At 29.6% G+C, this 16,034-nt stretch overlaps 1 protein-coding gene across 1 annotated transcript; it reads right to left on the reverse strand.

Moving 5' to 3' along the window:
* Positions 1 to 3,716: 3,716 nt before the first annotated feature.
* On the reverse strand, positions 3,717 to 15,668 carry RpS3 (ribosomal protein S3). The gene is made up of 5 exons (XM_087160305.1): positions 15,554 to 15,668; positions 13,352 to 13,576; positions 12,676 to 12,770; positions 9,744 to 9,931; positions 3,717 to 3,930 (listed from the first exon to the last, which is right to left on the reverse strand). Exons 1-5 carry the CDS (start codon positions 15,584 to 15,586, stop codon positions 3,758 to 3,760), a joined length of 714 nt encoding a protein of 237 aa, XP_087016431.1. The 5' UTR covers positions 15,587 to 15,668; the 3' UTR covers positions 3,717 to 3,757.
* Positions 15,669 to 16,034: the final 366 nt, after the last annotated feature.

Raw genomic sequence — 16,034 nt, forward strand, 5'->3', positions numbered from 1 at the left:
CCTCACATATTTAATCCTCTTCTATGCCCGACTCATAGTCCTTCTTTACTAGAGCAAAAGGATTTTAATATTTCGGGTTTAAGGAAATTAGAAATCTTTCTTTTGATTGAAATGGGGAGGGGGTGGGGAGGAATTGTGAAATAATACTGAAAACGTTAAGGAGAGACTACCATCACCTATCCCATAAACTGGGTTAACCTCTGCACCAAGTGCGGAAATGGTTAAATAAGGAAACAAGAAAAAATATCAATAAAACATAAGAGTAGATAAAAATGAATCCAAAATATCTGCGTGAGGCTTTTGTTTAGTGAGCTCCTTTTGACAATCTCTGAACTTGTCACTCTGAGATCGACTCTCTCAAGAGTGCAATAAAGACTATGGTACCAATGAATTTTTTTAAATTGAAAGTTAAATTCGAAAAAAAAAAGTTATTTTACAAAAATAAACAATTATCTCAAACAAACAAAGCTAACTAGTCTTCACGATTTAAAGTTAAATTGGTAACTAAAACAAGAAAAATTTCTTTTTATTTAAAATAATTCTTTATTCATAATTATATTCTGTTTATACAGTATCAGGGGTGTTTGTGAGCAGAACTGAAAAATCCTGAAAATCTCGTGAGTAAAATCATTAATGATATTTTCAAAACACGGAATTCTAAATAAATTATATGCAGCATAATTTAAATGAATAATTATGTATAAGTTTACTTTTATGTATAATCACATTTATTGTTCTACCTGGAAAAAAAATTTATGAATGAAAGAAATATACAAGAATTTTTGTTTATAAATGTGATCTACTAGTACGATTTCTTGAAACTTCTGGACCTTGGATTTCGGGATCGCGGTTTGTGAAAAACCCGGATTTTTTTCCGGAACACAATCATTATACGTAATCGGATCATTTTTATTGACAGTAATTTTATTCATTGATCCGGTTTTTATGACGCTAACACAAGTAGCATTACCGCACTAAAAAAAGGTCTAGAATTAAAATTTTTTGAAGTCAATGGAGGTAACCGCCAAGAGCAAACCAGGGCTTTACTGCACTTTTTAGGATTACTTCTCCTCTGCAGCGACCTGCGCAGAGAGGCGAGCACCTTAGAATACACCAGGGGTGTCACACTCAAAAGTTAACTTGAATCAAATAAACAATGCTGAAATACAGGTGGACCGCAAAAAAAAAAAATCAATGTTCATAGAAACAAATACAGTAGAGCGCCGATTATCCGAACTGTGTCCGATTTTTTTTTTTTTTTTAATACTTCAGAATACTTTTTAACTTATCAACAATTTTTGAAAAAGTAGACCATTTTGTTGAAAAGATGCCAGGTTATGCAGCAGAAGAAATAGAAGACTGGTGTCGAGAGTCTGAAAACGTCCTGGTATTTCAAATGATGATGAAATAGTTGCTAAAATTTTGAATGAAAATCGGAACTCCGCAGACGAAGACGTAGGTGATCAAGTTCAAGATAGTGGACCTTCTCATATAGAAGCATAAAATTCATTAGATATTGCAATTAATTGACTAGAATGCCAAAATGATGTTGATCCAGTTCAGTTGATTTATTTAAAAAGAATAAGGGATATGGCTGCTCAAAAAAGAGCATCTTCATTGAAACAAAAGTCTTTGCTGGATTTCTTTTGTAATGGAAAATAAAGAAAATGTGGTTAAGTCAGTAATTGACAAAAAAAAATAATTTAAAAAGCTGAAATATGATTTAAAAAAATTCAAAATAAAAAGTTTTAAAGAAAATAAATAAAAAATATTTAAATTTTCTTTTTTAAAACAGAACTATTTTAGATAGTACTGCCAATCCTAAACCTGGAAAAAGTGTGAAGGCAAGTTAGTGCATAAATAATGACCATTTAGACTAGATTTTAAACAACCTTCCAATTATTCGAACGACGTTCGGATAATCGGCGCTCTACTGTATTTTTATTTTGAATTGTAATAAACATATATAAAGTTAAAATATTGTTTACGTCCTGATACTTGACATCTCTTCTCTGCTATCTTTTCTATTGCGGGAGAAATTTTATTGGCTGAGACTTTCAAAATTGACCCAACGTGAGCGTTAATACGGTTTCTGACAGGAGATTTATTTCTATTCATAACAGAAAATAATTGCTCTCACTGATAAGTACTTCCAAACTTGGAAATAATTGAATACGCGAATTTCCGAGTATTCCCAAACCTTGATGGTAAAATTTAGGCACCACTTCAATGAATTTTGCCTTCAAATCTGAGTCGCACTAAGCCTCAATCACTTCCATTTGCATATAACTGGGTACCGAGTCTATATTTATTGAGAAAAATCGAAGAAAACAAACAAAATTGCCAAAGTATTAAAATCTTTAAACCTTATTTCAAATTCTGTTCTAAGATTTGAAATTTTCTTCAGCGTAATTTTGATACGATGCAGTATCATCTAAACTAGATTTGTTCTTGTTGCACGTTGGGAAGTGCGTTAAAATCATTTTTCAGTTGCCCTTCCCAAAGAAATAGTTTACTTTTGAATGCTTTTTTAATTATGTCAAACATGTTTGTAATGATCTGATCCTTGCCTTGTAACAATAAATTTAAATTGGATAAGTGTTTGGCTATATCAACCATATTTAATCGGAGAACAAGCTTGTATCTTGATTTATAGTTAGTAAAAACTTACATACTTTTTCTTTCAAATCCCAGAATTGATTGAGAACCTCGCTATAATAGGATAAACCTGATCATGTACTATCTAATTGATAGCTTAGTGTGAAACGGACTCCTCTTCAGCCAATTAGAATTTTACATTTTCGAGCGGACAATTTAAAATGATCCGTATAGTTTATAAATAAAGTATATTATATGCTGGTTTCGTTTCTAATTCCAAGCTCTATTTTATTTTTACTTTGCTTCGAACATATTGACTGGGCCACAAAAATGTTCAACTCGGGCCGAGAGTTTGACACCCCCGTCGTACACCCTCGATCCTACGCAGGCAGATTAAGTGATCACCTACCCACTTACTGACCGCAGTCGGTAATTCTTGACTTCGGCGTTCTACCGGGAACCGTGTCTTTACGATCAGTCCACCGAAAGAACTTTTATTGATGTATAGTTAATATAATTTATTATAGATGACAAACCATCATTAAAAAATAGTAAGAACTAGATTTATGTAAGAAAAAATTAAGATATAACCTTGATCTGGAAAGAATGTTGAGCCGAAAACATGTTTAGTAATATTTAAGAAGAAAAAGCTGCCATCTAGTGTAGCAGAAACTAGACGTCCAAATTAACATGACCAACGGTATCTCACCCATTGGGGTGGTCCTGAAAGAGTGGATACCACCTCTGGAGAACGCACTAGGTCTGCTCATCGGCAAGACCGATTGTGCAGCTCATTGGAAATGGAAATAGAAATAAAAAAATTTAAGAAAAAATTTGAAACAAGAGATTGTAAAACAAAATACTGAGGTGATTAACATGCATAATTACAATAGCAAAATGTTAAATAGATTGCATTTGAAACTCCGGGACAACTTTCCATTACTGTGAATTTTAAGATATTCACTTCCTATGCTTTAACTAACCAAAGCAATATTCCACTTACATATTCAGTCATCAGCCCTGAATGACAGGAAAAATTGCACAGAATTCACTCTTCAGTGTTACGCTATCACATCCCTATGTGATAAGGAAAAAAAGAAAAAGAAACTACAAAAGCCTTTAGAACAATTTTTTTTAATTTGAAATTTATTATACACTTTTAAACTGGAACAGGTTTGGCATCTCCTCCCTTAGATTCACTGTAAGGGGATTGAGGCAGCTCCTCATCCTTAGGTTCTGTAATGCTGACATTGTCTGGAAGAGGATTTTTTGGTCCAATTTTACCATTTGGATCCCAAGGCAACATAATTTTTACTTTAATACCCAACACACCTGAAAAACATAAAAATGTCATTATAATTATTTTGTAACCATCAATTACAAAATGCAAAGAAACAGTTGAACCGAGACTGCTTTTATAAATTAGTACAAAACATTTTAGTAGGCAATACAAAATGAAACAGGCATGTATCAAAAAAATCTTTTTATGAAGCTTTAAAGCTAGTTTAAGAGAAAATCAAAAACAGGTTAATTTATTAAGAACTGAATTATTTAAAATAGAAATAACCAGCAAATGCAACTAGATAAGTTTTTATAAGTTGATTAACTTAAAATATAGAGTGTAATTAATTAGTATATTTAAGATGACCCTCATAAACCAATAAGAAAAAACCCTAGAATGCGAAGGCTCAATTATTAGACCATAAGTTACTTATGTCGGCCCACTTTTTTTGGGGTCGCATTCCCTTTATCGACAGGCCGTTTCCTCGACAAGTCATTTCGTCGCAGAAATGACCTTGTAAATGAAAAGACTCTGTCGACGAAATGAACCAGACCCCTTTTTTGTATCCTGTACATAGTAAAACTGAGCGACTTAATAGAGGGCATAATAATTTGAAAAGATACCTTAAAGATATTACATTTTGTCTTCGCGTGTCAAAAAATTTAAAAGAAAAACATAAAACCTATTTTACAATTGTAACCAACACGAAATATCTGACCACTCGTTGCAACACAATTTTTTAATCATCGAGGTTTAAACACGCCTCCATCACAAACTTGAAATAGAATAGATATATATTGTTGACCGATCAACATTTTAAAAAAAAAAAATCAATAAGATTATCAAAATATCTCCTAGCCATAGAATGATTTTATTAATTTATACATTTTGAACCTATCATAACCTTAATTATTTTTTCAGAACATAATTTAAGACATTATTTAAAAAATAAATACAATTAAAAAAAAAAAAAAAAAAAAAAAAGAAAAAAAAAAAGAATATAAAACATAATACACTAGCTTTTAAAGAGGGTAAATTGATTGAGAGCTTCTTCCATCTAAGCATTGCTTATAATGCGTTGATATTTCATGACCAAGGTCAAGAATGCAGAATTCATTACTCTTATATAAGGCAACCCCTTGATATTCCTTACACCATAAATGGTAACATGTGATCTTCGACCTGACCAATAGCTCCGCCAGAATAATACATTAAAATGGTAGTTGCCCGCATGATGAAAATTCACCATCTTCTAGTCAGAAGTCAATAGTTTAGTATTAAAACATAGCAGAAAATAATTCATGATTAAAAAAGGACAGCAATGAGTAAATGATGCAAATCATTCTGGATGAATGTGTTCAAATGATCAAAATTAAATTATGTATCTTATAGACCAATTAAAATCAATCAAACCAACATTTTGGTTGATTTCTACAGCACAAAGAAATACAAGGTTTAAACTTCTCATTCAATTGTAGTCAGCATAAAATATCAGACCACTCGTCGCAACAAAAATTATAATCATTGAGGTTTAAATCTTTACTACAACACACTTGGCCCAAAAATTCAGACAATTTTCAATTGCTTTAAATCTGGCACAGTAAAAGCAAATAGTTACATTTAAGTCAGCAGTAATTTTTGTTCTATCAATCAAATATAAGCAAATTTATGCAATTTAAAACAAGAGAATCCATTTTATTTAACTTTTCTTTAAAAAAATAAAAAAAAAAGGAAAACTAGTTTTTAACTTCTCATACAATTTAAGTAATTTATATCAGACCATTTATCGCAACAAAAATTATAATCACTGAAGTTTTAATCAAATCAATACTGAAGAAAAAATATACACCATTAGACTATTTCAAAGTAAATTATAATCGTCTAAAAAATGACAATTTCCATTATTAATGATATGGCCAATGATAAACTAAGTGTAAGACATTTAGCTATAAACGCACAAAGCCGATAAAGAAATAACTTTATAATAATTTTATGAAATACTGCAAAGACTCTTAAAAATTATAATTCACCTAAGAATTTTCTTCCAAAAACTCTGTTGAAGTTTGAGTTTAGCTACTTTGATCATAATTTTCAAGAAGACCACTCTTAAAAAATGTCAACAATGAATTTTTTGACCAACGAACACAATCAAGAATCGCTTAGCAGAATTTTCTGAAACTAATAGAAAACTAAATGCAAAATGCACCTTTCCATGAGAATGGCCTGCATTTAACCAAAAAAAAAAAAAATCTTTAAACTTCTCATTCAATTGTAGTCAGCATAAAATATCAGACCACTCGTCGCAACAAAAATTATAATCATTTAAGTTTAAATCCTTACTACTACACAGTAGTACATCTGACCCTATAGAAAATTTTCAAATACATTAAATATACCACAGAAAAACCAAAATTACATGTGGGATTTTTTTCACATCAATCAATCAAAATAACAATGTAATTCAAAACAAATAAAATCCATTTTATATAATATGTCTCAGAAAAAGGAACAGTTTTTAACTTCTCATACAATTATAGTCAGCATGATATCAGACCACTCGTCGCAACAAATATTATAATCACTGAAGTTTTAATCAATACTGAAGAATCATTTATCCTAGTAGACTATTTTAAAATAAATTATGTTAGCAGAAGACTTAGTAAACACCATTAAAGGAATTACTTAATAAAAATTTAATTTCACCTAATAAAATAGTCTCAAAAGCCTCATTGAATTATTTGGATAATTAACATGGTCAAGAATTGTTTAGCAAAATTTTCAGAAATTAATAGCTCACTGACTGAAAAATGTACCTTTCCTCAGCCTACATATTATATCAATAGGAAAAAAAAAATAAAAGGTTTAAACTTCTCATTCCATTGTAGTCAGCATAAAATATCAGACCACTCGTCGCAACAATGATTATAATCATTGAGGTTTAAATCTTTACCACCACACAGTAGTATAACTGACCCAACACAAGTTTCAATTGTTATAACAGGGTGCATAGCCAGATTTTTTAGAAAAAATAAGCACCTTTCAAGTACTTTCTAAGCACTTCAACTAGTTCCTGATATATATTGCAGAGAAAATTGTGAAAATCCTGCACTTTTTGTAATTTAGAATGACAATCGACACAGCAAAGAAAAGAAAAATCTTATTTAAATGACAGAAAAATTAGGCACTTCTTACAAACCCCGAATAGAAAGAAAAACATTTTAAGGGCTTTTAAAAAACGTAAATCAAAAATAAGTACTTTATATAAATCTATGCACCCTGTTCAAGGGCGCCGGCAGAATAGTATAAAAGGGGGTGCAACTCTCTAACAAACTAACCCGCCCCCCCAAAAAAAATTTAAAATATTCTGTTATTACATTTTGTTTTGTTATTACAAATACTTTCATCTGTTGATTTTTTTCAAGATACATTTCTTGATTGTTAACAAGATATTTTTAAAAAATTACGAATTTACGTAGTAGGAAATGTGGAGGAATAGAGAAAATTCTTATGAATCCCTCGAATACATCGATTTAGTTATTGAGGCCACACCGTTTTATCCAGCTGTAGCGGAGGCAATAAAAATTGGCCTAACTCTTCCACCTACTATGTGCATTACTGAACGCACTTTTAGTACAATGCGACACATCAAAACATGGAATCGGTCTACAATGTCTCACGAGAGAGTAAGTAGTTTGTGTATGCTCAGTGTGCATAAGAAAAGAATCAAAGATGACTCAGAAGTAATTGAAAACGTTATTAACAGATTTGGACAGCTAACAAGACGATTACAATTCTTGTTTGATTAGACAATTTTTTAATTATTATGTATCAATAATTACTTAACTATTTGTTTCTGAATAAAAATATTTTTAATAAAAAAAAATTACACTCTTTAATTGTTTAAAAAAAAAGCCAGGGGGGTGCAAGCGCACCCCTTTGCCGGCGCCCTTGACCCTGTTTAAACCTATCACAGTAAAGGCAGTTATATGAGGGCCAACAATGGCTAATTTCTTTTAAATTAGTCAATAAAAAGTAAACAAATTTATGTAACTTAAAACAAACGAATCTTTTTACATGACTGATATTATAAAAAAAATTAAAATCAACTTCTTATACAATTGAAGCCAACATAAGATATCAGACCACTCATCGCAACAAAAATTATAATCACTGAAGTTATAATATACATACTGAAGAATAATCTACCTTAGTAGACTATTTTATAAATAAATTATAATTGTCATATAAAAGAACAGTTTCATTGTTGATAAGGCCAATGATAAACTAAGAAAGAGTAAGACATTTAGCAGTAAACACACATTAAGGCTGTTAAAGAAACCATTTAATAATAAACCAAGAAAAAAAAATATCACCAATTAAAATACTGTCAAACACTTAGACAAAATATGGCTTTAACTACCTTGATCATAATTTACAAAGATGAAAAGCAGTATTTTTTTAAAGCAGAAAACATGTAAGAAAAAGTTAAAAAAGAAAGAATTTCTCTGTTGAAAAATTTAAAATACAATTTGAAAATAGATAATTTTAAAAATAACTATTTATATTTCCACTATTACTAAATTATTATTAATATTCTTTTTCAGTATCGACATCAGTCTCTAATATGAACCCCTCATATAATTGTAATCAACATGAAATATCAGACCACTCGTCGCAACAAAAAATATAATCATTGAAGTTCAAAGCTTTGCTGATGTCCAGGAAGCTGCATGATTTTAAAATCTGCTGCACATTAAAATTCATATTGAAAATAACAAGAAATGTGCAACAGTCCTGAGGCAAAAAAGGCCTTATATTGATTTTTAGGTGAAAAAACCAGAGTTAAGATTACAAATTGTGTGCAAATTCAGATAAAGGCTTTACAGGTTGTAAAAAATAAATAATAGAGAAGCAAGATACGTTTAAGAAAGGGCGAATTAACAGCAGATGCTGGAATATGTCAAGAATTCCCCTGACCTCAACCTTTGGTCATAAATATTTTATTAGAATCTCAACAAGATTTAATTCTGCTAATAAATAAGGAGAAAATAATGTAGTTTTTATGACATAAATATGAGGGTTTTTTCATGTAATACTTGAAATATTTTTAACTTTATAGCCAACCAAATACAAAAATTATACCAATAAAAATATAAATTAACAATATTTTAACTATGTATCACACAATGTACATGATTAAAGAAACTTATATCTTTTAATTCATAATGTTGCACAATGAGATATTTAATAAATTTTCAGTATAAATAGTGGTAGTAAATTTCAAGTAGTAATTTAAAAATAAAGAGCTCCAACCAAAAAAGAAGAGCTTAGCTTCATTATGACATAAAAGCTTTATATATCATAAACACTATCGCAAAACCAATGTTGAGAAGGATTTCTAAATCAGAGAGGTTTAAACCAGAGAGATTAAAAACATGAAGCACTTTCAGTTAAACTGGCAAAATAGAACAGATTTATTTTACAAGATTTTCCAGTAAACTAGAAAGCGGTATTTCAGAAGACTACTGAATAGAAGTTTTTATTTACATCAACTAAAAATTAACTTTAGTTCGTCTAAGCTAAGAACTCCCACCACAAAGCCTGAGGCCCTCTGATGCTACCGAAACAAGAGTGGTGCATTTTAGAGAGGGTAGCTTCTAACACAATAGAACGAAGAAAGAGATTACCTTTTTTCGAGGACCCAAGCCAAAACCACTCCAAAACAGTGATCTTGCACCCCACTTGAAATAGTCATGCCTCTTTATTATAGTCACAGCCACAGGTCCAGGTAGATGTCTGGGGAGTTCTTATTTTAGACAATCTATATAAGTGGAGAATAAAGAGACAAGTAAAAGAAACACACCTTGTCTTAGAAGTACGTGTCTAACAGCTGTTTCAACATAATAGTTTGTTGGGTCTCCACTGTGAATCATCAATCCATCTACAAACTTCATAGATTTTGCTCTTTGACCTCTAAGTTTACCAGAGACTACAACTTCACATCCTCTAGCACCACTTTCCATGATGAATCGGAGAACACCATAACAAGCTCTGCAAAAGTATTCCAATATTAAAAATAAACAAATAATTTCAGTTTTTTTTAAAATTTACTAAAAATATACCAGTTTCAAGAAAACAAACACCAGAAACAATAAAATGAGAACTTAATGAAGACACCTTTAAAATTAACAAACATGCCTAGCATTGTTGTCAATTTTGCCTAACAAAAATATTTTTTAGTTTCATACTCCCGTTATTTTACTGTTACCTTACTTTTTTTTTTTTTAAAAAATACTTCATTTTTAATATCTTTATTTTCGTTTAATTTTGTAACTTAAAATCGCTTTTTCTAAAATCCCAAGAGAAAAAAAATTGGTTTAATCAATTAATCCAACTATTTGGAATGACAATCTAGATTTAAGTGACAATTAGCATTTGATTCAAGTGCTATAATCACAGAACATAATCAGACCAGTACCTTTTTTAAAGATGTAAGTACAAAGTATTTTATATTAAATTCTGATGAGAATGAATAACGTAGAACAGCAACATTATTAAAAAAAGATATATCACTTATTATTTATACACCTATCAGCAAGGGGCCACCTTTGGCCAAGCCCTCTCCTTAAAAAGACACGCATTTTAAGTCAATGCACCAATCTAAAACAATGAGCAGAGTTAAAAAAGTAACACCCCAAGCTCTGCACAAGGTATATTACTTTCATGAATGCAAATTCACGATGGTCAACCTAGCCCCTTTTTTTTTTGTTTCTTTGGATAATCAAGATCCTGTTAAAAAAAAAAAAAAGAGTAGCTCTTAAGGACTTCATTAAGGGGTTTTTAAGACTGTATGAATCCCGAAAAGATGTTCTGGCACAAAAAAAAAAATAAATAAATAAATAAAATAAAATCGGGGAATATTTTTATAAGAAATATCAGAGCAACTCTGAACATTGTGATTTTCTCTTTGCATACCTTCTAACATTGGAGAAATAAAATAACAGATTTTACTAGCGACACTTTTCAGATTACGTGATACATGTGTGAGTTTTGATACATGCATAATTGTGCAAGACAAAAAGAGAAAATTCAAAAATGGAAATAATATAAGCACTTACATTAACCGATGTAAAAAATAGGTAAATAAATCTTAATCCAAAACTATTTTAAATAGCTGCCAACATGAGATGGAAAAAATTCAGTAGATTTTACGAAATATAAATTTCATGATAATTGTTGCATACAGTACTAAATATTTTACACAAAAGGAATTTTAGGGACTTTTTAGTCAACAAAATTGCAATATTTTTCAGTTATGAGTGACAATAAACATACTTGAAATGTTATGTATTGTTTACTTATAATTTCGAATATTAATGGGTATTTAATTCATCAAATATAAAAGTTTTTTAAAAATTAATTTAAAAAGAGTTCTGAACTGATATATATATATATATATATATATATATATATATATATATATATATATATATATATATATATATATATATATATATATGAGTCGCTTCATTATGTATTAATACTTATTTAAATATTGAAGCAAGCAATAATCTGGAAGAGAATTCTATTTCAACTTACTAGAGAATTTTCTAAAAATTCACAAAAACCAGTAGAATTTTAATTCAACCAGTAAACCAAGAGAAACATGCATAATTCAGTTATCTCCTGGAAAATCTAGTAGATTTGGCAGCTATGTATTTATACTCTAAACACTCCATATCAAAATAATTTTCATAATTCTAAGTAATTAGCTTTATTTTATAGAATTTATATGTATTCATACTTCGAACATAAGTATCTGATTTGATTTTGCATAGGAAATCTTTTATCTAAGTTTTTCATAACAGTTACCAGAGAAACTATTTTTTTTTATCAAAGCAAGCTTTCAAACTTCTCATCAGAAAGTAATGAGTGAAATTCTGAGCTGATTTCTGTAACTTCAGAGAAAATTATCTCATGCTTAGCATTGGTATGTGGAATGCATAGGGCACTTAACAAAACATCCGCAATATTTTTGAACTGCTTCTCTTATACAGCTCATTTTCTAGCCGCCCAATTGACACTCACAGTAAATGATTCGTAAAACAGACATACATATTCGTTTTAACAATCATAAAAATGCAATGAAAACAATTGAATTTATTGCAAGATTTTCATAGGCAAACAATGAAGTTTGTTATCGGAGAAAATGTCAGCGTCAAAAGACTCACAGTGGTCTTCTCACCACATCCAGTTTGGCCAGCGTTTCAGCATATGGGTAGCACTGGTAAAAGAGCCTTCTGTTAAGCTGATATTTATTACTAAAAAAGGCCTTCTTAAAATCTTTTAAAAAAATGCGAAGAAATATAAGAGTACTGGTAAACGGGAGATAGCAGTAAAATACGGAAGTCTTCAGCAAAAAAGAGGAGACTTGCCAGGTATGTTTTTGTCCATCCGTGAGCAAAGTTTACTTTTAAGTGTTTCGGTGGAATATTATGACCACCCCTCAAGTACTTTGAATATGTAACTTGTAATCCATTAAAGCACTAATTATAATTATTTAAGGAGACATAGTAAAGTTTGTAATAAAAAAGTAAAATGTGGACATAATTGCTTTAACCGATTTTTTAAAAACCATTAATTATGAAATAATTAAGTGAGATTGAATTAATGCAAATAAGCGCAGCTGACGGTAATTCTTGTTCTCAACTGTTAACACTCAATGTACAGAAATAAATCAAGGCTTAAAAAAAAAAAAAAAAAAAAAAAAAAAAAAAAAAAAAAAAAAAACATACCGCCTGACAGCTAGACCGCCAATCAACTTGTACCTCAAAGACTCACATTGAGCAATAGCACAAAGTCCTCGAGCAGCTACTTTTTCAGCATACAACTGCAATAGGAAAATGGATTTAGATTACATGGATTTAATGGAATTACCATGGTCAAATTTAAATTATAAAACAAAAATTTGTGATTACTAATATTTGATTAATGACAAAAGTCAAGTTGCAACATTTAAAACAAGAATAAAATTTTAATATTAAATACCTTGAAAAAAAGAAATATAAATAAAATATACTTTTCAAGAAAGTTAAAAAAATTCTGGAAATTTTTTTTATTAAAAAACTTAAAATCAAAAATATCCTATCATTAACCACAAAATATTAATAGAAAACACTCTAAATAGTTTAAAATTTAAGAAATTTCCTCAAAATTTTACATTAATACTATTAAAATACTTTATAAAAAGTGCCAAAGAGTTCAAAAATGTTATCAATTTGTGTTACTAACATTGCTTTAAAAACAAAAAGTGTTGAAGATATATTTGTTAATTTCAGTCCGAAATAAATGCATGTGAAACAATGCAATTGCAGAAACAGATTTTAAAGAGTACATTTACTGTAAGAGTAATTACGTTTAAAGAACAATTCAACAATGTTAAATGTAACAGAAAGAAAGAAAATTTCTTACTTCGACACTTCCCTCAGGAAAGTTAAAACGCTTTTGAACAACAGATGTCAATTCTCGAATTCTTCGCCCCTTTTCTCCCAGGACATTTTGTGTTCTAGTGGCCAGAATGATGATTTCTGTCCTGGTAGGAGTGACTCTTACTTCAACACCACTGTAACCATCTTCAGCTAACTCCCTTCGTAGGAATTCATTCAATTCTGCTTTGAAAACTCCATCAGCAACAAACTAATTATAAAAATTAAATTTTTTTTTAACACATAAAACACTTTTTGTGTTGAAACCAAAGTAAAGATAATAAAAATGCAAGTATTCCTAGTGAACATATTAGTCAGATGACTGGCAAAAGAATTTACTGCCGAGAACATCACCCGTCTAAATAAAAATTACAATTCCCATAAACATATGTCTAAATAAAAGGCATGATTAGTGGTAACCGCAAATCTGCAAATTTAAATAAAATGGTAACCATAAAAATTACTATTCATCGCAACTCCATCTTAAACAGACCTTAGTTCCTGGAAATGCACGGAAAACACTTGTGTGTTAAAAATTTTAATTTTATTTTTTAATAAATGTTTTACAAGCTGTAAGATAGTGATTTTCTTATAAGGAATTTACAGGGTGACTAAATTTAAGCATTATTTAACTCAACCTTAATTTATTTTCGATCTAAATAAACACAAAAGGATTTTATTCAATATCCTGATATATTCTTAAGGGACTTTTTCAGCTCTTTTATATTCAGTTTGTTTCAGCATCTTTTTACATGTGTTTTTATCGAGGCTATGAAGAATTGGTTGATGATGAAAAGAAACTTTTAGAGTTGACTTACGCTTAATTTCGTTTCCTCACTGAAAGATGAAGTATTAATGAAGAGGCCAGCATTAATATACAAAATCTTAAAAGTAATGCTTCCATATAAAAAAATTTATGGCAATGATTGAAAGACAATATTTAACTTTAAAAACAGAAATTGATGAGGGCAAATCAAATAAAAATAATGAAATAGTTCAGGGATAAATAAAGTTGCAGGAAGTAGTTTCAGAAATTCTAATCTTAATATTTAATTAAAATAGAGATAGTTATTAATTTTAATTTCAATAAATAATTTTAAAATTGATCATAAGAAAAACAAGTCAAAAGTCTAACAGAAATGTTCTCTATCCTCTTTTAAATAAATATTTTTGTTCAATTTAGAAAGTACTTCAACAGCAATAAGTGACCTCCAACCTCCCGGTCCACCCCATAGGCAGTAATTAAATATTTTTTCATACCACTATTTAATATTGCATTAGCTACACAACATGGAAGTTTTTAAACCTGTTCTAGAATTGATTTAACAATTATAAAATAAACAATTATCTGATGACAGTTTTAAAGGATCCACTTTAGTTTTTAACTGACATAAATAGTTCAATGAATATTTTAAATAACTCATTCCATCAGAAAAACTAAAAAAATAAGTAGAAATCTAACAGAAAAATAAAATTCACAATTCTCTAAATTTAGGAAGCATTTCTACTGAACCTAGTTGAGTCGTTCTGAATTTCTGTTTAGAATTATTAAATACACTGCATCCTGCAACATGTATAGTTAATGGTAACAATGCTGTATTTGATAAAGTTTTTTCTAGTAAATTAATCTAAGATTAACACATTCCAAAACCTCAAGATGGAAAATATCAATTTTGGAAGCTATCTGCACCCGCGAGAGAGTAAAAATTACATAAGAGAAGGGAATTACGAAGAGTACAACTCCTAGCCATCCAAAGGCATACTCCATGTTTTATTTAAAATAAAATTTACAACTTTTCCGCAATTTGGCGTTTTAAGTTTAGTTTGATAGATCACAAATCAGAAATATCCCCATCAGTTTCAGATACAAAATTCATGTACGCAAATAAATACCATGTAACGAATATACAAAAGCAATGCTGCCAGGATTAGATCTTGGCTAAAAATATTAATCAAACATCTATATTATTATAATTAAAAAAAATTATATTAACAAGCATATGAGGCTATGATATTGCCAAGAAAAAATTATGTTTTTAAAAAGAATTCACACAAATAAATATTATTTATCTATGAATTTACAATATTTGATAACGTCTTAGGCCTTACGTTTACACGTAAGTTCAGGATCACTTAACAATGTTTATAAGACAATTAAAATGATGTTATAGTAAATAAATGGTTTTACCTTCCTTTTCTTTGAAATTGTAGGATTCGTCATCGTAAATAATAATTAATTAAAATTATTAAGATCGTAAGCGGCCACTACACACGGTAACACGTTTACCCAAAAATTTCACCTCACTTCATAAGGGCAGTTGCAGTTAGAGACTGAAGCTCCGTTGCCATTTATGTGTTTAAAGAAATAATGGATCCAAATAAAGGCTTTTCATCTAGCACAAAAGTGAACTTCAAAACTTAAACTTTAGAGTATACAAAATACTTCAACTTTAATTTTGTTTTGACTGCAGATGGCCGCGTAGCGTAAATATTGACGCAACGAAAGTGCCAAAAACGATACCTTACTTCTTGCATGCCTTTCTATGGACATAGATATCTAAATTATACTTATTTGATATTAGTCTGTGAAAGTTTAAAATAACAGATTGAGGTATAGTTTGAAAGTAAAGAAAAAATGTTCAGATTTCATCGTTTTATGAGTTGGATCT

The sequence above is a fragment of the Parasteatoda tepidariorum genome, chromosome 1, assembly GCF_982258835.1.
Source record: "Parasteatoda tepidariorum strain Cologne lab strain chromosome 1, Ptep-v5.0, whole genome shotgun sequence".
Lineage (NCBI taxonomy): Eukaryota > Metazoa > Arthropoda > Arachnida > Araneae > Theridiidae > Parasteatoda > Parasteatoda tepidariorum.

What these genes read in the sequence shown, in the direction of transcription:
- RpS3 (XM_087160305.1), bottom strand. Translation starts at nt 15,586, where the DNA reads ATGACGAATCCTACAATTTCAAAGAAAAGGAAG. An exon ending in TTCCTGAGGGAAGTGTCGAA is followed by an intron (nt 12,771 to 13,351) that starts GTAAGAAATTTT and finishes TTCCTATTGCAG; the next exon opens with TTGTATGCTGAAAAAGTAGC. An exon ending in ACACGTACTTCTAAGACAAG is followed by an intron (nt 3,931 to 9,743) that starts GTGTGTTTCTTT and finishes TATGTTTTTCAG; the next exon opens with GTGTGTTGGGTATTAAAGTA.